Here is a 27,625-nt window from a genome sequence, read left to right as displayed (position 1 = left end):
GACTGAAAGGGCGCCATTTTTTGTCCGGTGTCCAGCTCTTGTAATACATCCATGCGATGTATGTGCGGTGTTTACAAACAAATGTGTAGCTGTCCTGGCATAGCCCGACAGTCTATGCCAGGATACGCATTCTACGTATCTCCAGCGAGCAGCTGGAGATACTTCTACACTAAGTTTGTTGCACAGTTGTTCCAAGTTTGTTTGTTTATTAGCGCATTAGCCGAACGTGTGTTGTTAGCATTCATTAGCACAGTGAATGGATTTACAGCCACTGTGTAGCTAACTCAAAGCTAAAGCTAAAGGCATTAGTTAATCCTTTTCGACGTGGAAACCCTGAGGATTTATCGGACAGTGCTATGAGCCACTAAGTCATCGCTCAGAGAGACTTTTCACTACATGGGCCGGACCCGCCATCTTGGGACTTGAGCGTGTATCCTCTTCCTTCCCGGAGACCGAGGTTGGTGTAAACTACATCCTGTTCTTTCCCGGAGACCGAGGCTGGAATAAACTGCTGATTGGAGTCAGACTTCATGACCAAGGTACCACATTTTATTTTTTCGCTCTTAGAGTGAAGCAGCCAAATAGTTTTGGGGTCTCTCTGTTCATTCATTTTTATTTTATTTAAATACCTGCCGGCTTGTGTGTGTGTGCTTGGTGAATGCGAGCCGACGAATTTTGATTGAATTTAAATCAGAGGAAATCTAAATTTCACTTGGAGTATATTGTTTACATTTGGAGAGTTATTGCCGTAACTCAAGTTATTGAAAGAGACTAAATATTATTTTGTTGTTTATATAATAAGTAAATAAGATAAGTTCATTCTTTCTAAAACTGATTCCAGTGTGATGTTTGGTTATTTCTTTCACTAGAGGTATTTATCAGTGGATATCAGTGACAGTTTTGTTAAAAGGAGTGATACACCACTTCAATGCAGTAGTCTAATTCATCAAGTAGATTACAGTGCATAGATTTAATACAAGGGTTAAATAAAAGTTAGCCTAATAAGTGTAATACAGTTCATTAGCAGTGAATAAAGGAACCCAAGACAAATACAAAAGTATATATAAAAAAGAGAGAAACAGAGTAACATCTAAGTATTATTTATTGTACATTAAGTTAGTTGATTTAAAGAACTCAGGGCCCTTCCCTGTTTAGATGAGGGATAGGTGGGCTACACTCAAAAAGACAATTTTCTGTTAAAAAATAACATATAAGATAGCCGGCTACATTAGCCATCTTTAGTTGCGACCGCCACATAAAGAGTTACAGTTATGCGTACCAGTAGAAGTTTACAGGATTGTTGTGACTCCAGCTGGCTAGCTGGCTCTTTGTAGCAAATAACAATTGGGTCTAAGAGAGGAATGCATACCAATATAAGCCTCCAGGTGTTGTGTTTGTTAATGAGGCATCCTCTCTGGTTTAAAGAGGTGATGCCAAGGGAGTCGACTGAACCGGTTGATGTCTCGCCAAGAAACACAAACAGCAGGAGCAGATGAGTTAATGAGCGGACTTTCAGTTTCTGCTCTGTCTGTGGTCAAACTGATTATTAAACTGGATGTCAATGCTCTCTTTAGTTGAAGCATCTGGTAGCTGTGTGGGATACCATGTATATTTTTAAAATGCATAATGATGACAGTATTGCAAATTATTTTCTGGCCATATCGCCAAGCCCTAGGTGAGTCTTCTCTACTCAAACAATCCTGCCTGATTTTGAGAGTCTTCTAGTTTAACTATTATTCATAATATACTACTTACTTAAGTTTGTCAACTTATTAGCTCTGAATTGGGACCTCTAGTATTTGGAGCAATTAGCTTGAGAAGAAGAATGTGTGCAAAAGTAGTTTACACCCAAAAATATTTTGTTTTTCTAGCTATTTTCAAGTTTAGTTGCTTACAAATGTTGAAAAGTAAATTTATTTAACTGATCTAAATGGATTTGGATTTGATGCTATCATACTCCAAACCCTATCTATTAGTCTCTATTAGAAATCTCTGTGCTCCAGCTGCAGGTTTTCTTAAGATATTAAGTGTTGAGTCCTGGACAGAGTGAAGAGAAGCATTTTAATTTGGTTATTGTATTCTGGGGGGAAAAAAATCTTTCCTTGTAAAATTTCAAGGTTCCAATTCTTTGAATTTCTCAAAAGATTTCAAGAACAGCAGAAGCTTTGTTCACCCCTTGCAACATAGTGCTAAAGCTTCATCATATACTGAAAGTTTGAAATATTTGAATCTCTTTTTGATATTGAGTTGCCCAATTCATTTTCCATTATTCTTTGTTCCTCATGGCTCTGTCTCTCTATCTCTCTCTCTGTCTCTCTCTCTCTCTCTCTCTCTCTCTCTCTGAGTGAGTGTTATTTCCACACTCAGGAGTCACCATTTGGCCTGGCACAGCTTCACTCTGTAAAACACGGCTGCCTACGAGCTGCATGCGTAGCTGCTGTATTTACCTGCTCTGGCAGCTTGATAGATGTACAGGTAACACGGGCCTGCTGCCGCTTTAAATACTTCAACTACGTCTGCTTGAGAATTCTGCCGGAAAGGATGGACAAGCAGTGTGCCTGAGGTGGAGGGGAGATTCTTGTATACCATGTTTTAGTCAGCTTCTCACACACACACACACACACACACACACACACACAGACAGTTCCCTTTCTGTCTTTTTCTTCCTTTTTTCAATTTTCAATTTCTCTAGCACCAGAGTGGTTTTGTTTTTGACATAAAGTTGCACTATGCAAGAGTTTATTATTAAATTACCTGTTTTACAAGCCTAAGTCTCAGGTAGTGTCTATGATGGATCAAAGAGCTCCATCAAAACATCTTGGGAACTATGAGAAATGTTTTTTTGTCCTCTTGCAAAGCTTTTTTAATGTAGGAGCCTTTCAAACTCACATTATCCTTTTTCATACTTCGACAACTACATTTGCAAATGCAAAGTGGCTTGGCAGTCAACTCCTCTTCTCTCATATCTCATAGGATTAAACAAAATTTGTGAGCGTGTTGGTACGCAGATTGAGTTACCTTTAGACAAAGCCAGACTAGCTGTTTCCCCCTGCTTCTTTTTTACATGCCCGTTGTACAGTCACTGCTCCTCTTCGCTCTATTGTCCACAATGTGTTTTAACAGTTTTCTTGAGACTGTCCTGTGATAACAGTGTTATCTCCAAGATGCCATCTATTCATCAGCTAAGAAAAAGAGGCTTGTTCTAAGCTTTGTGGCAACACAAATACAGAAGGGTTTAAAAGGGGTTTACTAACCTAAGGAGAATTTTCATAAGGCATAAAGGAGCATTTAATTCTTGAGTTTATCTGAATCTTCCACATTTGGAGATACATGTGACTAAGTGTGTTTCCATTTTATGCTAATTTTAAATTTGTGCTTAAAAAAGTGGAAATGCTGGAAATTAACAAATAAAAAAGTTAAGATTTCGTAAAAATGTGGTGGTCTAATGATGTTTTAACAGCTCACTTAAAAAGGGGCTCATGTGCTAAAGAGGCTAACAGTAATTGCAGATTTATTGCCTTATGTCTCTCTGGTGCATTCACTTTTCAGGTAGATCAGGTAGGCACATGAGCCACTAGGTTTTTGTCAAATAAAAAGGTTTTAGCATGACACAATGTCAAAATGTTAAACATGAAGGAGAGAATGCATTTACATTTACTAATGTACATAGTCACTTTCCTTCAATCTCAGTCAGACAGAAATACCTCTGAAAAGGTCTCGGCCCTCAGGAACATCTTTGAGTCAGAGGTGAAGGCAAAGCTGACAGATTGAATTTGGGATTTCTATGCACAAACAAGACCTGTCTGACCCTGAAGGTAACAAGGAAAACCGTCGGTCTCACTGTGACATGCAAACATGCAAAGCAGGAATGAACAGCTCTAGTGCTAAATGATTTGAGAGAACATTCTTATTGAGGTTAATATAAAGGTGAAGGGTCAACTAATTCTGTAAAAGATGCTTGCTTCTATTAAGCTTTGAGCTCCAGCTGAACAATCTCCTGACTCCCTAAACTACCTGGGTGTTTTAGATGCCATTTCCTTCACCCTTCTCTTTCATAAGGTGTCATCAGAGAAACAGGAATATTTACTCATATAGTTTATATAGGATGTGCTGTTACATCAGAAATCTCAGAGCAACCACATCTGGTATTAGGAGGGCCCAGCAGACAACTGACTGTATTAAAGATAAGAAAAATCTTTTTAGGTGGGGTTTTAAGCTGTTTATTACCTCTGTCATGGCTTTGGTTTGTGGCTTTAGGATTAAGGTTTAGGTCAGGGTTAACATTAGATATATAGTGGTGAGGGTTGAGTGTAAGCTTAGAGTTAGGGCTGAGGGAAAAAAGCCTTTCCAGAAATGTTCCATCCCTCCGTTGTTTTCGTGGCTTATCTGGATCTGAGTTGCACTGCCAGTAGGCTAAGTGGGTGTTGAGACTGAGTGCAGCTCTGCCCAAAAAAATGCAAGGGGCTGCGTTGGTGTGGGCATGTTACTCCAGGTACTTTGAGAAGATGAGACACGATCCAGGAAGTGCAGTTTGACCAACAGTTCAATGAGTTTGAAGGCTTTTGACACAGAAAAATCTGCAAAATGGTTTATAATGCAGTCATTCTATCTGTTGTTGCTTGATTAGCATGTTTGATTGGCCAGTGCAGCCAGATGATGTCACATTTGTGATTTGGCAAAAGTTGAGCCTGTTTTTACTTTTTTGCCAGACAACCATTTATTTTTTTTACCACAGCCCTTTGCCTTGGCATCTCTGCCACAATAATGGAGTGGTGCCACTCAGATGAATAGGAGGCTGTGTTTTTTTTTTTTTTTTTTTTTTACACAGTACTGTTATCTGTCTGAACACAGCCTAAAGCTGGGCAGACACTGCATTTTTAATAGTCTTGTATGTTTTCTTAACTCTCACTACATATTTTAATCATCCTTTGCTGCAACTTTTATGCTCACATTGGATCAATCGACCAATAATGATATGGCACTCACACCAAACGCAAGCACAGAACAGTTTTATCCGAGACTGTCCTCCCAAGAAAAATGACACAACAGTAACAGGTAATGTCACTCACCCAACCTATAGTTACGTTTGAGTGGCAGATGCTGTAATAATCATGACCCGGAGCAGTGGTACAGTTCACCTGACTTCAGATGTCTGTTGTCATTTTTTCCTTATTCAGGGGAGGAGGGGTGGATGGAGCCATTAACCCAACAGTGGACTTTGCTGATTCCCATTTCCAACCACAAGTGTCACATTTCCAACCGCAAGTCGGGACAGTTTTTTTTTAAAAACAGTAACTAGGATTGTTCCCAAACTTCTAATCCATGGTTATTATGGTAGCCATGACCAGGAAGGTCACCTAACTCTAAGGACGTAGTAACTTAAACTCACACCAGATGTTTCCTAACCTTGACAAGGCTATTCTGAGATGAGTCAGGAGTGATCAATTCAGGATTAAAATCTGGCTTAATCCATACAGAGTCTGCCCAGTTTAAGGAAGGCGTCCTTCTCTCTAGCAGCGTCTTCCAGCTCCACCTGGAGGATCCCACAATAATGACATGATAGATGGTTGATGAAATCCCTCAAGTGTGTTCTTGGTCTGCACCCAGGGTCTCCTCCTTGGATTCAGAAGGGTGGCGTCTTGGAGGCTTACTGATCAGATGCCCAAACCACCTCAGGTGACTCCTTGAGCTCACTCCAAGTGAGCTCCCTTCAGATGTCTGAGCTCCTCACCCTGTCTCTAAGAGTGAGCCCAGACATAAAGGATGATGTGAAGGAAACTCATTTTGGCTGCTTGTATCCGCGATCTCATTTTTTCGGTCAGTACCTCAGGCTCATGACCTTAACCTTCAGGCTGAGCTTCCTTTCCACCACATCTGTCAGATACAATGCCAAATACAATGCCTGTGTTACTGCTGACACAACACCAGCCGGTGAATACTGCTTTCCATTTTATCTTCACTTGTGAACAGGATACACGGATTCATGAATTACTCCACTTGGGGCAGCAACTCACTCCCATTCTATTGTTTTCCAGAAGAGTACCATGGCCTCACACTTACTACTGGAAGAGAGTCAGCACCACTGAGTGTGTGTTTTTGTAGTGAGTGCACAGTTCTCGCAGGCTTGGATTTGAATGTTCTCTACTATTGTATCATGTCACGGATGAGTCACATCCCCGTGACTACAATTTGGGCGATTGCCATGTTTTCATTGCAGCTGAACTGTTACATTCTCCTCTTACAAAGCTGATGACCTCTGTGCTCAAGCAGCCCTCTCAACCCCTCTGTGGATAAACTGAAAAACACAAGTGCAGTTTCTCTTCGCGCTTTAAAAGCTGACATTTTGGAGATAGGAGCTTTCCCCATGACACCGGCAGGATGTGATGCGTGCCCGAGATATTTCTGAGTCACATTCCTACCACTATCATCCCACTCACACCCAGACGGACGCTTTCAGCTGTAAGCTTGATGCCAGAGACACTCAGCTCTCAGACGCTGGTAATCAAATGATGCTAATGAAACAAAGAAGCCTGCAGTGCCCCAGGCCCCGCGCCGACCCGCTTCAGCTGATAACATAACCAATCATTTCATGGCAGTTTGAACATGCAGAAGCCCAGTAGCCATGAGCAGGGCAAGTAGCCTTGGCAAAGATTTTGGATCAATCTATCTGATATTAGGGCCTTAAGCACAGAGCTTAAGACTTTGCCTTCCTCGTCTTCACTGGTTATATTCCTTTTTTATAGTATTAGTGGACATTTGTACAGGTAATTAACTAAATCTAAAATTAAAGTTAAACCAAATGAAGCCATGAATCATCTGTTTGAGTGATCTCATTATGCCAGCTGCCACTGCATTTCAGCTGATTATTATCCAGAGAAGACAAGTGCTCTGACAGCTGTAGTAAGAAGGAACACAACTGGCTCTGTGTCCAATTTAGCCCCAAGAGCACTGTGTATCTACATTGTTATCAGCCATATTTGCTTGTTATTTCTTTAATGAATGTGTTTTTGGCTGCAATGTTTAATGGTTGCTTTTATATCAAAGTAAGAGGGGTAAAATGTAGAAAAGGAAACCATATTAGACCCTGGAGCCTACAGGCAGCATCACTTGACTACTGCAAAATCTAGATCAGTAAAAATATATTAGAGTGCTTTCTATGTTATGCATGTGGTAGCAATCTGTCTGACAGACTAACCAGAGACCAGTGTAAGCCTGGCTGACACTGATCATTTACCTCTTTGTAAGACTTTCTTTTGTTTAATGGTTTCCCAGTTGAGAGACTATGTAACTCTTGCTGAACAGCTGCTACTGTGGTCACGTGTAGCAATTAAAGGATGATGTCATATTAAATTTGCCTTTACTTTCCAAGATTGGATCACTTGCTTTAAAGACGTCATCATTAGGCGACCCAACTGGCAGTGGATGGGACCACAGGCAGGAAATGACAAACATGTCTCCTGTTCAAGTGTCTTTACCTAAATGTTTATCTGTGATATGCTAAAATTTAAACTTAACAGCAGCATAAGAAGAAAACAATCATAAAGTCACAAAATGGATTAAGTAATGTCAGTTTTACAGCAATATCTACCTTAACATTAGCCACCATAAGCTACTGGTCATACCAGACCAATAAAACTAGCAATAAAACACCTGAGTTCAAGGGGGGGTATTTTATCTCTTATGTCAATATGTTACATATAGTTTCACTTCAAGGTATATTTTAAACCCTCTTACCCTACTTTTAAGAGTGCTTTTGGTGTCAATTTTATGTATGTGTATGTCATGTATATTTGTTGCTCCTTACTTTATTACTGTATTTTAAGTACTATGACATTATACTTGTTATATTAGAATGGCTTGAGACCATATAGAAAATAATACCAGGAATAGAGTCAAAATAACAAGGACATTGGAAGCTGTGAGTGTATATGTGTGAGTCATCCTGAATGTTCTCTAGGTACAGAGCAGAGGTGCTGTCTAAAACACCTAGCTCTTCACTGAAACCCATGTGACAAATCCAGTAGGAGCTTTGAAACTGATAAACATCAACAGCAGAAACGTTAACCGGATTACCACCAGCCAACAATCGTGAGATGAGTAAGACTGCAGGTGCTAGACCTGGCAACCGCCTCAGCCTCACATACATAATGTCAGTGGTCCTATGTAGCTGAACGCAGAGTGAGTGGCTGATGCTGCGAGGACACCATTATAGATACACGTTTTCATGAATGTAGGTGATGTTGATCCTTATATATGGGATGATGAATCTGATATAATGTTTGTATATAAAATAAAGTTGGGGTTTTTTAACGAATATTTGTTTCATACAAATATTTCAAAAAGTATTGGTTTTTAGGAAGAAAAAAAAACATGAAATACCAGCTTGGATGGTTACATCTCTATCTCTGTCATGGTGTAGCAGGGATGAGTGGACCCAAATGCAAAGACCAGAAAGCAGGGCTGAAGTAAAACGCTTTTATTCGGTGTGAGCACCCAAACAAAAGCTGACGGAACAGAGAGTGCAGGCATACATCCAAACAGAACGGACTTGACAAGACTAAACAGGACAGAACTGACTTTGACTTGACTTAACAGAAGATCTAACAAAGAATCAATTGAAAACCAGACCTTAAATACAAACTAAACTAATCAGGGAATGGGGAACAGGTGACTAGACACAGGGCAGGGCAGGCTGGAAGTGATTGGCTGAGGGAAACACAGGGAGCAGGGCAGGGCTGATGAGACTGATACAGGGCAGGTGTGGGGAAGACACAGAGCAGGACAGGGTTAACAAGGTTAATGCAGGGCAGGTGAGAGGAGGAGCACATGAACATAGGAGGAGAAAACACAGGGAAACCAGAAAACAAAAAACACAATACTCTAAGCTAACCAACAAAGGCAGTCCTCTAAGCCTACCACCCAAATCATGACAAGCAAAACCATTTCCAGAAGGACTTGACTCAACAGAAGTGTAATACAGAAAATCCAAGAGAACAAAAGCACAAAGAGTCCAAAAACAGAAAGTCCTGGCAGGATGTGACAATCTCAGTCTCTCTCCTCTGTTCCACTGTTATGTCTATCAGTAGACCTCAACAAGGGGAGTCACATCCACCTGCTACATGATGGGCATTTCGTAATTTAGACATCACCCCTGGAGTTGGGGATGTTCCCCAGAGATAAAGCTGTGCTACTGACTCGCACAAAGTGCTCCCAAGGGACTCTCCATAACCTGTTGCTCCCCTTCTCCTTTCCACAAAGTTAGATTGTAAAAAATAGGCAATAAATAAAAATGGGTGTGCTGTCTCTGTGTTATGAGTGTATAAATAAGTAGAGGTCTGTCTGCAATGAGGCGATGAGTAAAGTTTTAGCTCAGTAGTCAGCACAGTCATCTATGATCAGGGAGACTCTACTTTGAGACCCAGTGTGGGGACCTCCTTCATAAGGTAGTTTATTCATGAACACTTATTGTAACACTTTAATTTTCTAAAATTAAAAATGTAATAAAAGCAAAAGTAGGATTTTTTAGCCTCTTTCCACTTTTATTCAAATACAAATACAAATAATTTTGATACCTCAACAAATACAGATATAAATACAAAACTCAGCCCCTGCACATCCCTAGTAAATATGGGTGTGGTTTCCATTTTTTAAACATTCTGACCTGATGAAGATCCCTGTAGGATCGTTTTTGAGCACAGGAGGCTAAATGTACTGAGATATGGTTATCTTTATTTGAGATAAACTGTGTTCTCTGTACTTTACATTCCCTCCACAGCAGTAGAGGGAGATGAGAGTACAGTCAGTAATCTTTCCTTCTGAACACTTTATATCAAGTGCAGAAAATGTATTTTCTTTTTTTTTTTTTAACTTGAAACTGAACTTATGAGTTATTTCAATTAACTTTGGTTCCACAAAAGAAACTTTTCTTTGACTGGAGGCTAATATGGGTGTGTGAGGGTGGCGACCCCATCTGAAAGTTCTTTGAAGTAAGCCAGAATATAGGGTCATGCTCAACGAGTGTCACCAGCTGATAATGGGACAGGTGATATTCCTTTTGTTAAGCAGGACCCTGGAGGTCCCCAGTGCTTAATTACATGTGGATTAATAAACTGATAAGCTTAATGAATCCTGACTATCAGAGCAGGTGAAAAGGGGCTAATGGAAGTAATTACCTTGCCTGATCTGTCCGTTGGAGGGCAAGCCGGTCCTGAATCAGACGATAAACCCAGGGATAAAACACACTGTGAGAAATGGAAATAAAATTTGTCATTTGTAAAACATTATCCTCATGGACACATTATAGCTGCATGGCTAAGTGAGCGGTTTATGAGGCACTGAATGTGGACGAGTAATTTGACTTTGAAAACAAGGGTCGTGATTTATTTTTATTTATTTTTTTTTTATTGCTGACCCCAGCTTTTTCCCTGAGCAAAAGGTACAGATAACCACTGACACACACACACACACACACACACACACACACACACACACACACACACACACACACACAGCAGTATTTATTTGACCTATCTGAGTGTGACTGGTGTTCATTTTGGATCAATAGCAAACCTCCATAGGGGCTGTTTAATTGGGTGGCACGGTTGGTTAACGCAACGTGTCACTCACAACAAAAGTCTACCCTATGAATGTGTGTGTGGGCAGTCCCTGTAGAATTTACCACTGAATCCACTTTCCTTCAGGAATCATGTCCTTCACTGCCCTTCAGTCTAACTGTAATTGAAACACATGGCGGTATAGCTCAGCTGAGCGCTAACAGAAGGACTCGAGGGACTACGAGTCTACCTTCACTGATTGACTGATATTTGAAAGATGTGAGTGGGTGACAGCTTAACACCTTTGACACGAGCAGTGGCTGGTTGAACTAAATGGCTGGAAAGGCACTTTAGTCCCTGAAAAACTGAATCCTGCAGTTTCTCCATACATTATGCATAAAAGAGAAATAGTAGCAGTGCATCCAAGCACAGACTCTGAACTGCAAAACATAGTGTAACATAATGTTTAGAGCTGAAACGATTAGCTGAATTGGTTGATCGACAAAACAATAATGGTCAATTGTTTAATTAAATTTTCAAGCATCTTTGTCTTATGTAATGGAAAACTTTGGGTTTTGGACTGTTAGTTGGATAAAACAAGTAATTTGATGACATCACCTTGGGCTTTAGGACATTGTTATGGGCATATTTCACTATTTTCTGACATTTAATAAACCAAACAGTTAATCGAATAATCAAAAAATAACCAGCAGGGTAAGAAAATAATTATTAGCTGCAGCCCTAATATGCATAATAATAATCTTTTTATTTCATTTTCAAGCCTGAAGCCTGATATTGTAATCCTCTCAGAATGACTATGGCTTCTGTCCACACCCCACACTTGGTAAAAAAAAACCCAGTTCATTAGTTTCATTAGATCAAATACATTTTTTGATTTTATTTTATAACTTTTGTAGAGGCCAGCAGAGGCCCAAACGAGCATCATTAAACATGCAAAGTGCTTCACACTCAATCATGAAACAAAAGCTGATGGAGCGTCCGTCTAACGGCAGGTGAATGTTATGGATGGCGGGCCAAATGTTGCTGCTGGAGGAAATGAACAGCAAGCGTGGAGGTTGATAAACCGACAGATTGATTACTCTTTGGCATTAAAAGCACACTTGATTCTCAGCCCGTGTCGACACGGCGGAGTGGATGGAGGGGAATTAAACTCAGATGGATATGCATTAAGTACTGAAAGCTACTGAGGTGTGTTAACTCATAGTGTATGTAGGACATGACAGGGGTCATCATCAGTCATCATCTTATAGTTGTCAGGAGTCATTAAGAAAAACACATTTTAGTAAGGTTAGGTATAACACATATACTGTAAATTAGAAGTGAGAGCAACCTGCTGGTATGTCAGTGTTTTGATAGATGACCACAGTTTCACCACTGCTGGAGGACAAACAGTAGAGTCGACATGCTTGGAGAACATGGACCATGTATCAGACCTCCTTCACTTATTCACTGTACAGCTCCGCTTATTAGAGTAGGAAAAAGAAAAATGTAGTAATAACCTTTAGTGAATGATGCTGCTTACTCAAGCTGTAACCCGGCAAAATAATTTTTTCAGCAAAGCAGCCAGGCATAGTTCAATTACAAAATCTTTTTTGTATCTGATTTTAGAAGGAAAAATTGCTACCTGACATTAATCCATCAGTGATTTCAAACCACAGATAAGCTTTCTCTGGATCTCTGGATGAGTGTTTTTTCCAGTGCTGGGTATCTCATTTTTGAATGATATTGTTCATCCTCCAGTACCTGCAAAGTCCAACATTCTGTAATGTTATAGCCTTATCATACTGTGCTGGAAGTGCAGATGAAATTGCTCTTTGATAGATTACACTCACATTGGACACCTTCGTTAAGTTGGAGAGACAATGTTGCTGTGTAGAAAGTCAACTGGCCACACTTACAGCGATAAGCCTTCTTTTAGGGCCTTAATAATAGTACAAGTAGCAGTTGTTCCATAATAACCTAGGAAAGCTTTGGTCACATGTGATGTTATCTGGGAGGCACATTTTTTCATTTTTATTGCTGAACTATGACAAATCTACTGTAGAGAGTGAAGTTAGGAGCCTAAAGCGAGATTTCATTTTATTACAACTTGTTTCCTATTTTTGTTGTTTTGGCCATCATTTCTATTCCTAATAACAGTTACTGTGGCAACATCACTCAAGGCCAAAACAGGCCAGACAGTGTAAGAAACAGATGATCAGACAAATTTTAAAGAAACCCTGAGGTTAGCTGAACTTATTTGGAACTTATCTGTATGAGAATGGTAAAATTTTACCCAAACTGTCCGTTGTAAACATCACATCACATGCCTGCTAACCATCTATCTCCAAACAGGTCACTGTTGGCTGTCATTTGGAAACTGCTGTAGCTGTTTGGTCTTTGAAATGTCATGTTTGGGCATTTTGAGCACAACCAAATGGCACTTAGCTCCACTGTAACGAGATGAGTTCATGTCAGAATGCGTAAATCACAGAAACTATCCAGATGGATGGACTGCACTCCAAGTTAGGCATGAAATATGTTTTCTGGTTTTTGGTGAAATGCACCTTTAACACACTCTTCAAAAGCACAATCGCTGTCTTCATCTTCTCCGTTTTTACTTCTCAACAACGTTGTCTCCTTTTTCATTTGTTAGCCAGCTCGACACTAATTAGATGTAACCTGCAAGTTGTTGTTGAAGTTTGTGTCGCATAGCAACAACGGTGATGTAAGGCTCCTCGCAGCCTTTGAGCTCAGTGTTTGTAATGACGCTCACAGTTCTTTGTGCTCCAGCAGGAAATAAAGCCTCCGATCAGAGCGCGGCATTATCGGTAAATGAGACCATGCCTCTAAATGATGTCTATGAATTCATTTTTCATTACCAGGAAACAGAAAAAGCGACTCCCTCGCCTCTAATAAGGGCTAAAAAGCAGTGAAAGCAGAGGAATAGCTGCTCTGTATCTATCACATCAGATAAGAACCCAGCCGTGCGTCCCTGGCTGTGCTCTGCTCCCCACCAGCAACAATAGATGGCTAAAAGACTGCTAAATTGCCCAGTGATTGCTTTTTCACTCCTCTGTCCTTTTCCATAAATGGGGTGTAAGTCTTCAGTGACACACAGCTCTACCTGACAGCTGTGGTCACTCCTCGGGCTCAGACTGGCTTTTTCTCTACCTCCTTCCTGTTTTCCTGTTTGCTCAGACAGCAGCTGACAGGGAGAGTAAATGCCAGTTGGTCTAATATGTTAAAAGGTCTCTCGTCCTCTGTCTCTCTCTCTCTTTCAAACTCTTATGTCTTTGTTTGCACATTTCTCCTCCTCAGGTTCCACTGGACCATGGTTGTCTATGAAGATTTGCACACTTGGGGGTTATAAAACTAGTGGATTAAAAGTTTTAGAAAATGAATTATCTAAATTAAATCTAATTAAACAATTAGACATCTAAAATGTTTACTCATAAAGCTTTGACTAAGGCTGAATATTGAACCTCAGTACATGTTTTGGTACCAATCAAAACATGTTTATACTACGAGTGGAGCTGCAACTTCAATAGCAAATCTGCTGGTAATTTTCTCAATCAATTATTTGTCTACACAATGACAGATTGTGAAAAATTTCCCAAAGTCTTCAGATTGTTAGTTTTGTCCAACCAATAGCTGAGTACCTAAAGATATTCCATTTACAAAAGTTTATTTTTTAAGGACCATTATGCTTAAAGGTGCTCTCTCTCTTCCCCAAATTGTATATTTATAACTGTACTCTCTTCTTCTGCATTGTATTCCTGTCTTTGTTCCCCCTCTTCATCTTCATGCACACCCAACCTCACACACATACTGTATACACACGCACGCACGCACACACACACACACACACACACACACACACACTTACAAGGTCTGACTCAGTGCCAACTGGAAAAGACCCAGATCATCTCAAAGCTTTCTGTGAGACAAAGTTGCCACTCTCAAAGTGATTATGTTTCATTATGGTGGAAATGGGAGAACAGGGTTTCCTGGCGCCTGAAGATCACACACACAGACACAGACACACACACGCGCACACACACACACCCGCAAACACAGCTTTACTCTCATGTTCGACTGCTTGATAGTCTGTTGATGAAAATTCTGAATTTCCTTGGAGAGGATGCTGGTCATTGTTTATTTTATTCTGCTATTTATCTATTCATCATCTCTTTCTATTTGCATTACTCATGCATTGATTTAATTCGTGACTCCTGCGTATTCGTTGTCTTGCAGCATGAATGTGTTCAGTATGAGGATGTAAGCAGCGCTGCCTTGCTGGTCACAGTGACTCAAGGTTTCTTCAGTTTGTGGGAAGTGAGCTGTATCTGATACCAATATGAAAGAACATACATGACATCTGTTTTTTTGTACTTGGCATGAGTCATCTGATTTTCACTGACATTAAGTGGTACAGCACTATCTTTTTTCAGTTATGCGATCAACATAAATAATTTCCTATAAAAGCACAATTCCACAGTGTAGATATGAGGTGTGCTTAAGTGAGACAATTAGGACGGAAAAACACAGCATGTACTGTAACTTGGGCACATGAGGAGACTTCCAGTTAGTTTATGGCTGTTTGGCTGCATTTAAATCACAGCCATCTGAATTATTCACTGTTCCGGGGAGGGAATGTGGGAGGCTTCTCTGCTGTAATTAGCGCTGTTCTTTAACCCAGCATAAGGCTCCAACCACTATCGAGTACATTAGAATTTATCTCTGAGACCGCATCTGGCAATAATCCAGCAGATAATTAAGAGCAGTAAAAATTGATTCTGTGAATTACAGCTCCCACACCTTTTAATTCTATTCTAATGGATGTTGCTAAGCGAAGAGCCCCCAAACTGTGATTCACTTGTTTAAAAATTGTAGTTTTGCGATTAAAGCGGAGTGTGTAAAGAAACATGAATGTCATTACTCTAGGTGGAACTGCCAGCCACGTTTGTCAGTTACTGTAAAAATTGACTCCAGCAATTCTTCAAATTGCCAAACACACCTGGCAGCTGCTGTTGCAGGCCAGTGGAAGAGTTAGAGCAGAACTGTGATGATGTAGAAAGTATCTTAACCTCTCAACTTCTCAGAGAGTTCTCGTACGTTAAAATCCGCCTCCGCTCAAAAATATACATTTATTATTCCTTCAGTTGGATGTTTGAGCTTCACTGTGCAGAATGATGGACGTGCAGAGTTTGTTTTCACATTCATCTGCTGAAAGTAGAAAGTTTTTCTGTTTCTCATTGAAAATCTGAGTTTCACATGTGGACCTACGAGCATGATTTGTGACGTCATAACTACTTTGGAGCCAATCACGGTTCATTATGCAACTTCCACAAGTGTGATGTGGAAACTTGAAGCCTCCAGTGCACAAACGCTGAGGATGGACTGTACAGTGAAGTAGGAGACATCCTGTTTCCGGCAACTTTTGAAATGAAATACATTTGCTTATTCACTGATTCTTTATTTCTCAGTGAGAGAGATGTCAGTTTAATAATTTCTTTATTTTTTAAAGCTACTTTTTTTGGCCTTTTGCCTTTATTTGATCATCATTGCAGAGAGAGGTAGGAAACACAGGGAGAAAAAGAGAGAGAGGGGTATGGCGTTTAACAAAGGTCCAACTGTGGACATTGCAGTTATGTAGTATGCCTGAACCAATAGGCCACTGGGCACCCGATTTAATCATTTCTAACAAGGTAACTGAACTTCTCTGTGGAAAATTCATGTTGTGTCAAAATGTTGGCACTGCTCAGCAGGTGATATGAATCGTAACTTCCAGGGACCGGGAGAGGTGGCTGGAAGTGCTGCCAACTGTGTCTGGAGCAGATGTGTTGTCACAATACAATACAACACTACAACGAATGGTAACCAACATTTGAAGCGACAGTGCCATCACAAAATGACATTTGCTAGTCCATACGAAATAGGTGGGTCCATAGTGACTACTTGCAGGGATAGTTTGTGAACTGCTGTAGCTGGTGAGCTAACCGCTAACTCACTACTGGACCCAGTCGGGATAACACTAGTCAGTGAAGACAGCTCATGCAGCTTCTCTCTATTTTCTCTCCACTGTTCTGTTTACGTCCCCCTGGAATTTTGTTCATGATTGCACACCATTCTGTTCAATAAAAAGTTATTGAAGAAGGTAAATAAAGCTCTCTTAACTAAAAAGCTTGCTAACGGTCGATTAGCAATACAACGGAATGAATTGCAAAATCTACCTCTTTTAAATCCTGGTGTGTTCAGGACTTCACTACTGCATCTGTATTGATCAGGACGACTAATACTTAAAACATTTAAAGCAATGGATAACACTTGTTAGAAAAACAAATATACGATATCCTTCCATTGTATGTGTGCAGACGAGGCCATTCAGAGGGAGCTGGAGTCAGTGGTTAGAAACAAATAGGTGTAGAAGAACATTTCTCAATGTCTGGCAGAAGCAAACTGCAGAAAATTAAAAAGATGAAACATGATTGTAGTAAATTAAAGGATCATAATGCACGCAGTGGAGCAAACTAAAAAACAAAGAAGTGGTTTGACGGGTTGTATGCCACAAAAGGCTTTATGGAATTGTACCAATGACCTCTGAATGCTGGTCCTCCTTCATCATACCTGTTGTTTTCAGTGTTTGGTCAGTTGATACAAATCCAGTCATACAAAGAAAACTCTATGCTTTTCAAATCTCTCTGAAAGGACAGCAGACTTAAATGACATGCAGGATTAAATAAACGATACTGTTTGGAGTCAGTGAACATGTGCCACATACCACTGATTTCACTAAATTTCATTACATACTCAATTACAGATCTGGAGGTTTGGCATGGGGGGGGGACGCCAATGCAGGGTTGGATTAATATTCATGTGTGGTCCATCACAGGAGCCTCTGTGACACCTGACAGCTTAATTACCTGCTACTACATCGACTCCATAAAGGCTGAAATTGCGAAGGTAAAAAAAAAACAAACATCGAAATGAGTGGACTTAATAATTCAATTCATTCAGTCCTCATGTCGAGCGGAAAATTACCTCAATTCTATTTATTTTCTTATTTATTTTTTTCATGAGGCCATCCATTCATAGCTGGCTCTCATCCTCTCTGCACACACCTGCGCATACAAACGAGGACCCTCTAGCAGCTCATAACGAAGCAGAGGCCATTCTAGTTATTTACCTTCTCATTTATTTTTACGTGTGGTGGATTTCAAATGTTTCCTGTTAATTACACATCAGCTGAGAGCCAGTAACTGCGAGGAGATAAGCTGAGAATAGACGCTATCAGACACCTTCAGTGTTCTCTCAGTAATTTGGCGCCTGAATGCACCACAGCACAAATAAACAACAAGACCTAGAGACTCTAATGTTTCAGTCCAAATCCATTAAGGGGTTATCTGGCTATATACAGGACATTACTTAAGCTGCAACAGTATCCACATAGACAGACGCTGTTAAATTTTCACAACTGTATCATGCATTGCCTTTATAGGATGAGTAAAATTGTTTTTGAGCCATTTCAATTGTTTTTAGTGTCAGTTTTACTCATTAGTACATGCATATTGTACAGATAAATAATGCAAATAAACATTAAACAATAAATACATATGACGGGTGTATATTAAAGCGATCATTTATGCATCAGTGCTGAGAAAAGACAAAAGAAACAAATACTAAATGTTTACAGAAAAAATCAGCTGCTACAGCAAGAGAATATAATGAGAAAACAACGATAACGATCAAGCATAAAGAGCAGATGTTTGTGTTAAGATGCAAACATGTGTACTGTAAATTCAGATAGAGATTTTAAAAAAATGTGGTGACTCCAGACAGGCATGTAAATCACCAACAATCCACAATATCATGCAATAATTACAGAAGGAACTATCATCCCGTCTCCTCTGAAGTATACAAATACTGACTCACAGAGAGATAGAAATATGTGCAGGGCGTGTTTATGAGCACAACACTGCAAGTTGAGCACAGGAATAACAATATGTTCAATAGCACAGCATATTAGTGGGTGTAACACATAGATTTTCCATTAATTATTATCTTATTAGAATGTCATATCCTTTCTGTGACTCCAGTGGAGATCACTGCCTTTGTTCCTGTGCACGAAACACAATTTTTAAACCATGTTTTAAGTGTGTAGTATAGTGCACGCTGGACAAATGACAACCAGCACGGATACTAAGATTTCTTGGTTTTTGAGTGAGGTGTTGACACATTTGTCCCACAGTGCTTTACACATCAGAAATAAGTGAGCTCAGCTGGAAAAGAGCTAAAGGGAGCATCCAGAAAACCAATATGTGCACGCCTTGTGTCACTTCTTGTACAAAACAATGAAGTAAATTAAATACTTGCAGTCTTACCGTGGAAATAGTTTGGGCATAAGTAGAGTTATGTCAGCCCACTTCACAAGTAGTACAGTGTTTTATTGTAACAACTAAGTATATGTATAGTGTATGACACATAAATAGACCATTTAATTGTAGATATCTTGATATGTCATAGAAGGAAAAAAACAAATGCAATTGATAACATTAATAATGGCGACATCCTGTTGATTTCTGACAGTTCCAGGCTTTGGTATTGTGCATGATGACACTTCAATAGAACTTGGAGTCATCGTTAATGAAACTTGTTCCAGCTATGACTAGTCAAAATAGGTGTGTATCTATCTACCTATTTTTATTTGCATTTTCAATTTGCACATAAAAAACCTGGGTGGAAACAACCAAATTTGAGGAATTTTTGAAATATTACAAAAAAAGTTTTCATGCTTGGCTATGGTGGAAAATTTGGTGTGCTGATAAAAGCAAAATGTGACAAAGTGGAAAAAAGTATATCATTTTACATGTCTTCTTTCTTATCATGTAGCAGGATCCAGTTCTCAGAATAATACTGGACATCCATAGATGGGAGCTGAGATCATTGTACAGATTTACACGCTCACAAAATGCCTTTTGCCTTTCTCAAAATTAAAACCACGTAGCCATTCTGAGAATTATTAAAATATCAGACTGTAAAACGCTTCAGAGAGTTCACAGGTTTGCTGGCAGCACATGAAGGAGTTTAACTGTGACGACAGGGGGTGGGGGGGGGGGGGTAAAGCTTGTCAACCTACAAATCCACCGTGCTAAATTTAGTTTGCTGATATGAGTGCTGCTCGCAACGCCTGATGCAATGGTGTGCACAGGCTTACCTTAGCTCCACTGGCTCATTAACACGCTGCTGGGTGCAAGCAGCCTATGATCTCTCCCTGTGTAATGACATGGAGGCAGCTGAGCTGGATAAGAGGCTTCAGCTGATCAATGGGAATGTCTGACGTAAAATATTTAATACTCTCCTCTCCCCCTCCTTAACATCATGACTCCATGGCTCAGCGTGCAAGGTGCTTCACTTCTTCGCTACATTGTAAAAGTCTGGGTACCTCAGTATGTTGGAAATTGTCCCGTTTTTCTACTTAATAAGTTGTAAATCTTTCACTGTTTGGTCAGTAAAAGTGATTTTAGCAGTGGTACAGTATGCAAATACTGTGAAAGTGAGAGGAGCTCAGAAGATTCACGTTTGAATTACAGAGCTAGGTAATCATCTGACAGCCGGCACACCCATCTTCATTAACCAGACATCTCCCTGATCATAATGGTCTCATTCTGTCTCTGTCTATTTATTTCTCATCTGTGTTTATAGTCACAGCGATGCCTCGGCCAGCTCCTGCCAGACTCTGCTGCCAGAATGACAGCAAACCTCTGCATAGAAACCTACAGGTACTATAATGCTTTTCTGCATTTGTAGAATTTGATCCACACTGCTTGAGAAAAAAATTCTTTTCAGGTATTATAAAACATCCTAACATCAAATATTTGAAACTGCATGTTCTTCAACGAGTTGCTATGGACACAGCATTAACCTCTGTGTGTTTGTGTAGAGGACGTTCACAAAAAAGTCTCAAAAATCTGTTCAGAATGTGCCAACCTCCCATTTTTCCCCATCGGACAATATGGTCAGTGGTGGTTGTGGCCTGTTTAAACCTCAGGGACCGTACTGGACCAGCTGTTATTTTTAAGAGGCCAGTTACATTAACCTTGAAATTAAGGGCTTATTTTAATACTTGTGTGTTAAATACTGAGTGTGTTTCAGGAAATAAATAGGGAGGGAAAACTAAGTCAGGCAGGTCATCTAACAGACATAACATGTAAGATATTACATTGTGTCATTTTACCATCAAACTGTCAAAAGTTCTGATTTGCGGTGCTGTTGCATCGTGGTGTAAAACAACATACCAATTCTTCTTCTTTTTCCTTCCGCTCGACCCGTTAGGGATCATCAGTTTCCATCTCTTCCTGCCCTCTGCATCTTCCTTTGTCGCGTCAACCGCCTGCACGTCTTCCCTCAACATATCCATAAACCTCCTCTTGCCTGGCAGCTCCATCTACATCATCCTTCTCCCAATATAACCAGCATCTGTGCTCCAAACAAAACAAACACAAAACCACTGACAAACTAAAACTAACTAAAACAACAAACCACATTATGACTCAAATAGTAATAATGGAATTACATTCAGACAACAGATATAGAGAAATAATGCACGTCATAGATACATGGAAATTATGTTATTAACTTTTCTTTTTTGGCAACAGAAACAATGTTGAGTCTAAAAAAAAAAAAATCAGAATCTACCTTAAATAACTCATTATGTGTAATATTTGTAGAATACAACTCCTCGGTTCATTAAAACACCCAAATTAACAAAAAAAAACATAACTAAAAAGTACAACTGTGAAAATTCACGTGATTAAATAAAATGCTGTTTAGACAGCAGAAATAAGTTCCAGTATAATCTTCTAAACAACATCAGCACAGCAAGGAGTTAAATATACACAGTGAAAGCAGGATATTTAAGCATCACTTAAACCACTAGAGAGCAAAGACACAGACGGACAAACGAGAGCCATATTTGACTCATGTTTTAGACGCTGAGGTCCATTCTCCTTTCTTTTATGGAAGCAAAGTGATCAATGTCCACATATTATCCTCTGTACTTGCTGCTGGTGGCAATTTTGTTCAGTTATTGCCGGAATTTATCTTCAACCTCTATCATCTTACAAGCTGATATTATTAACAACACAGGAAAACGATCTAACTCTCCCGTTTTATGTAAATTATTTTAACTTTCTTTGCTTTGGCCTCGCAACTCACTTCACTTCATATTTCCTGCTTTTTAATCAAAGGACGTCAGGTTCACCTAGCTTCCCTTCATTTCGCAGACTCGACAGCACAATACCCTCTTTCACCTCACAGACTGAGTGACATTTACCAGTCGATACAAGCCGGAGAGACGCTGCTTCACTGATTTGAATAAACTCAGTTTAAACTGGGGAAGAGAAATATGGTATGTTTGTGTCAAGTGAGAAAGAAAATAAGTAAATGTTTTACTAAAATGGTAATGAAGACTCTAGACTTTTCACAGCAAGCCACACTGGCCCTCCTTGGATCCAGAACAGCCACAACATGGGTATTTTAATTTCCTCCAAAGTGTGGTGACTCTGTAACACATGTACAGTATGTTTGGTGGCATGTTTGCATCAAGGCTATCACACTTCATGATAGTTATATCCAGCCTGTTGTCTGATGTGTCCTTGAGTAATTGTGCTGCTCTGTGGCTGACCTCTGACCTCCATGTGTGGGCTGACAAAAAGAGACTGTCCTCTTCTTTTTGGAGATCAATACTGCATAGATTTAGATAAAAAAACATTTTTTTCCACTGGTCCAGCTGTGCAGTATCCATTCTGCTGAGAAAAAACACCCAAAACACTGAGCTGCCCTTATAATTTTCTATCCTCAGTCATCAGTATTTAAACACATATTATGAAACATGTCCATCTTTAATGTAGCTGAAGAGAACATTTGCATAGCAGTGCCTGCCTCCATCCCTCTTCCTGCAGCTAAATAAAGGATTGAACTGCAGAGGTATGGAGGAGTACACATCAGTATCCCACATACTTACAGGAGTGAAGTGGTGGACAGGATGACTGAAGGGCCGGTTTCCTGTGCGGCGTGGACTCACTTCCTGCTGCAGTTGTTGTTGGAGTGTCTTTACAGTATAATCATCATCTCATCTCTGCTGTTTTGTTTTCTAATTATTATTTTTTTTGTTGTCTCGCAGAGATGATGCTGTTATTTACGGCGCTCGTGTGTACCCGGCACTTAGCGCACGCCACTACACGCTGCCCTCGTGGTTGTCAATAAGGGGCTCCATGTCAGCTTGTGAGTAATTTAGAGCGTTTTCCGTGGCTTTTTGAGTACGCACCTGGAACAAAGCCTGTAAACGGAGCCCCCACTCTACCGCCTGACTCACTCTGCCCTCGTCGACTACAGCAGTCTCATTACATGGCACTTATCAGGATTTAAATGCCACACTGCGGTATGACAACTTCAGGGCCCAACATCTTGCTTTCATTTATACATTACCGTGTGTGTAAATATACAAAGTCTGGTAATCATCAGTGTCATGTCAGGTGTGCTTGTATCATTGTGTTAGTATACTCTTTATTGTAACTGCTTTCATCTTGTCAGTTTCACATTAATAACTTTTTCTTTCTTTTTGTAAAATTCCCACTTTTAAAGTTATAATGATGCAGTAATGTGTTCCTTAAAAATGCATTTCAATTTATGATTTGAAAACAGTTTTAACACTTTCTTAAATAATGTATGTGGATCTACTACTGGGAGATAAACATAGTGAAGTTGGTCTGTGGATTGGCCATTACATCATCCACCATTACTATGAATATAGATCAAGATATCGTAAAAGCTACATGGCCCCCAGTGGAGGAATTTTAAATTATGTCTCATAGTATATACTAATCTTTATAGAATACAGTTTTTGCAGTTAATATACAAGAAATAAACATACTTTAACACTTTATACTTTAATACTTTTTTTCCTGATCTGATCTGAAGATCTTTCGGGAGCTGTTTCATCACCCTTCACAACTTATGTTAATGTTTTGGAGGTGTGAGCAGCTCCTCCGTTTCCTTTGGGTAATGCATTATGGAATAATAGTGTACGACAACTGCACACTCAAATATTAAGCAGTTTTTACTCTGCATGCTGACTGTGTTCAGCATATTTAATTTAGTCACTTTTCCAGTTTGAACACATTACATCCTCAAAACCTGTTTAGCAGTAATGTGAAGTATGGCATAGCGTCATTGGTGACCTTCTGACCTTTCCTTGAGCGCCACCATGGGGCCAAAATTTCCACTTGTACGGGAGGAATATTATGAATCAAATGGGTACATTTCATGAAATTCATCGAGCACATTCCTGCTCCCAGAGGATTTTAATGATTTTAATGACCATGACCTTTACAAGCCAACTTTAAGGTCAAACTTTACATATTGAACACCGCTACTGGAAAGACTCTAAATCATCAGCATGTTCCTCGTTGCATCTGATATTTTTGTATTGTGGGGAGTCATTTTTACTACAGCTATGAATTTACAATCTATCTTTCTATTTATCCACCCACACACCTGTTAAGTTGGTCTGGGTGAAATGTGTGTTTATTTGTGTTTCACTGGGGCAGAACCAATAAGTTTAAAACAGCCTCTGATGCAATATTCATGTCACGAATTTGGTATTTTGGATTTTCAGCAGCTGGCACCGTACACCCCGCCCCCTTCCCAGGCAGGGAGGTGGAGGTTGGGTGGGTGGGTGTGTGGAGGAGGGAGAGAGAGAGAGAGAGAGAGAGAGGGGGGTCCTGTCCTGAAAAACACACTCCCAGCTCTGGCTGTTTACATCTCTTTGGCAAGTCTGTGGCTGTTTCCATGGCAACGGGTGTAAAGATAGTTGGGATGTCTCAGGGATACAGTGCGCCAACTGCTGCTGATTGCTGGACGTGAGTTGAAGAATGAAGAGGGAACACAGGAAGTGAGAGAGGAGGGCGCCAGCTCACCATTATCTCAGCCTGAACCTGTTGGAGAAATCAACGCCAGCCGCCAAACAAATGCAGCTACTGTTTTTAGGCACCGGCTGCTTTGTTTGCTTTTTATTCCCTCACTGGGAAATTACACTTACAGATGCACTAGGCATGATTTTAAGGTTAAAACCACACCTGTGTTACCAGACTAAATGATAAAGTGCAGCTAGAACAATCTCCTCTCCACTAACTGAGATGCTACACATTTTACTGTATGTCATTCTCATTCAAGTCATATGTATATATATATATATATATATATATATATATATATATATATATATATATATATATATATATTACATTTACATGTTGGTAACATTACAGTTTGTCATCCCCAATCCAAATCTCTGAAGCCTGATGTTCCAGCATCTGGCTTTGTATCTGTTGCTATGGGTAACGACACCACCCATCACTGTATAACTGAATCACACTTGCATTTGCATATCAAGCAGCAAAAAACGTCTTATTTTTCCTGCACAATGGTGCCGTATTTAAAAAGAAAAAAGAAAACAAGTAGAACAGGATCTGATCAGAATCTCTGTTGGACCATGTGTTAATGGTCAGATATCCTGCAGGAGGGTTTTAGGAGTTGCATGAATGAAAAAAAAACAACCCCCCACCCCCACCCCCCACAGACCTTTGTTTTATATATTGTGTTATTCCAGGAAGTTGACTGATCAAAAGTAATCAAAAGATATTAAACACCCCAGATCAGCTGGTTTAAATAACATGATCAGGTAATACTTCATTCAATAGTTTCCTGTAATTTCCTTGTTTATATGGTACTGACAGGACATTGTTCAATTGATACACTTGCAATGGATTAATTCCTATTAATTGCTAGTGTAGCCTGTTTTTTTTCTGTTAATGAGAACACAACAGCAGGCAAATACAATTCATAATGTGGAGAATAATAATAAATGCAATATGACCTAAACCTGCAAGCAGGTACTTTGAGGTTGCAGCACCTGATGCAACTCTTAAACTTTGGTTTGATGTGCTTTTGTTTGTATGTATGGGATACTTGGGATATTGTTGTTGGGAAACCAACATTTGACTGTGAGCTGTCTGAAGTACTTTTCAGTCACTCTTAAATCTCTGGAGGAAAACAGACCATACACAAGAATATGAAGCAAAGAAAGAAAGCACCAGTTAAAAGATAAATAGTTTATGTGAATCTCTCACATAGCATTTACCTTTACTCTATACACATCATTTTGAACATGATATACAGTATGTCATCTTATTTTATTTTATTTTTTTTTTTACAATTTGACATAATGGTTCTTTTCAGCATGCACTTTAGAATGCCAACAAAAGGCTCCACGAATACAGACTTCAAACTAGAATTTTCCTCACAGTAAAACATACAAAACATGAACTCGGATCAAAAGCCTGACAGTTTGAGGACACGATGGAGAAGCACAGCATCAGACTACCATGACTTTTACAGGTAAGAGCAATGTACTCAACAGTTAGACACAAAAATACATGTTCTGGATTTAAAAAAAATAAACACCTTTTTTTCAAGTTACAACGTCTTCCTAAAAATACACAAAGAACGGTACCCCTTTGTCAATTCAAAGAGTAAAGCAGCGTGTGTACTACACAAAGAGGATTGTGGGTACAGGGTGACACTTGAATAGCGAGACAACAACTGAGCAGGTTGCAACCGAAATGACACATGAGCTGTGCCACCTGCCAGTCCTCTCTATCAGCTTTTAGAGCTGCATTTTCACTCTGCTTTCCCTCTGCCTTCTTGTTTTAACGGGCTGCTGAAATCACAGTGTGGATCGGCGCTTTTTGTTTTCGGGTGCTTATTGCAAATCCGATTTGATTGTTTGGGTACATGGGATTGCTACTGTGCAGATGTAGCCATTCTAGAAGTCCCACTTTTTTAAAAACTTGGTAAACTTCTGCTACACTTTTGCTCCACCCCCACAAGGGGAAAAGTTTGGAAGAATCAAGTTATGCAGTTTTTTTTTTTTTTTTTAGCCACCAGGAGATATGAGGAATATTCTGGTAATAATAATTTGGTTTGTGAAGAGACAAACATCTGCAGCACTAACGCAGGGTAGTTGCATGTTCAATGCACAGCAGGGGACTTCTACAATGGCGACTGCATCACAGGGGGACTCTGTCTCATTCATGTTTGTGCTAAAACTAACTGGAAGAGTGCAGCATCAAGTCCACTCATTGGTCTCCACTGACCTGGCCTTTCAAAACTGCAGATCTTACCCTGGAGTTTTAGGATACACACACACATTAACACACAGCAGAGCAATTAACCTACTGAAAATTACCAAGAGAAACAAAAGCAGAGATGACCATAATGTCACATTTATTCAACTTAGCACATTTGTCTCTCTAAACTGTATATACTGTATGTAGAATTTCATATATGAATACACTCCATTTTTAGAACACAAAGTGCCTCAACTGATACATCTTAATACACTTATTGCGAGGAGGGATACCACAGCAAGAAAAGTGATTGACGTTGAGTGTCACGGCGCAACTTAGCAACCAACGACCTTGTTACCTGACTCACCATCAAAAGACAGATGTGTGGACGGAGCCGCTTGGCCCAGATGTGCTGTGTTGTCATCTTATTTACACGAGTAATATCTATACAGTAGATAGTCTCTTTTAAGGACGTGTCCCGTTTGCTTTGCTCTCCTTTTTTTTTTCTTTTTTCTCCAGAGTCCCAAAAGAGGAAAACAAAAAGAGAAATCAGGAAAAGGTAAATGCTTATCAAAGTCCTCCCAGATCTTAAGGTTCTTTTCCTGCTTGCTGAGCCATGAGCTGGGCAACTGTCAACCAGTGGTTTTTGCGTGCGTTCCCATCCATATTGTCCTGTAGGAGTGGCCTTATAGCTCCAAATGGCGTCCTCCCACTGCAATAGGTCCTCATACTGATGACAGTCTCATCCCACTGTCATTCAAATAGGAAATGAACTGTCTAAATAAAATATAAACAGGTCACATCTCTAAATATCAGAAATGCATCATCTGTCTTTGTTGAACATCATTTCAGAATACCTTGTCATGCACATTTGCTATTTAA

The 27,625-nt window shown here is 39.8% G+C and overlaps 1 protein-coding gene and 1 long non-coding RNA gene across 6 annotated transcripts in view; one reads left to right on the top strand and one right to left on the bottom strand.

Annotated features, from left to right (window-relative positions):
• The first annotated feature begins 84 nt into the window (after positions 1-84).
• Positions 85-23,499, top strand: LOC122975547. The gene is made up of 3 exons (XR_006400696.1): positions 85-539; positions 20,259-20,335; positions 22,738-23,499. It is a non-coding gene; the product is annotated as an uncharacterized LOC122975547 (long non-coding RNA).
• Positions 23,500-25,711: 2,212 nt separating this feature from the next.
• kcnc2 (potassium voltage-gated channel, Shaw-related subfamily, member 2) overlaps positions 25,712-27,625 on the bottom strand; it is a 103,491-nt gene continuing 101,577 nt past the window's right edge. For 2 of the 5 annotated variants that reach the window (XM_044344029.1, XM_044344032.1), the window contains exon 5: positions 25,712-27,493. In XM_044344029.1, the coding sequence (XP_044199964.1) occupies positions 27,469-27,493 (25 nt within the window). In that variant the 3' untranslated portion in view covers positions 25,712-27,468. Of the gene's footprint in view, positions 27,521-27,625 lie in introns of all 5 variants that reach the window. The other 3 variants (XM_044344027.1, XM_044344031.1, XM_044344034.1) reach the window with 2 other exon arrangements.

This window comes from Thunnus albacares, chromosome 23 (genome assembly GCF_914725855.1).
Source record: "Thunnus albacares chromosome 23, fThuAlb1.1, whole genome shotgun sequence".
Lineage (NCBI taxonomy): Eukaryota > Metazoa > Chordata > Actinopteri > Scombriformes > Scombridae > Thunnus > Thunnus albacares.
Note: the sequence above shows the minus strand (reverse complement) of the source record. Positions and strands in the feature narration are given on the sequence as shown.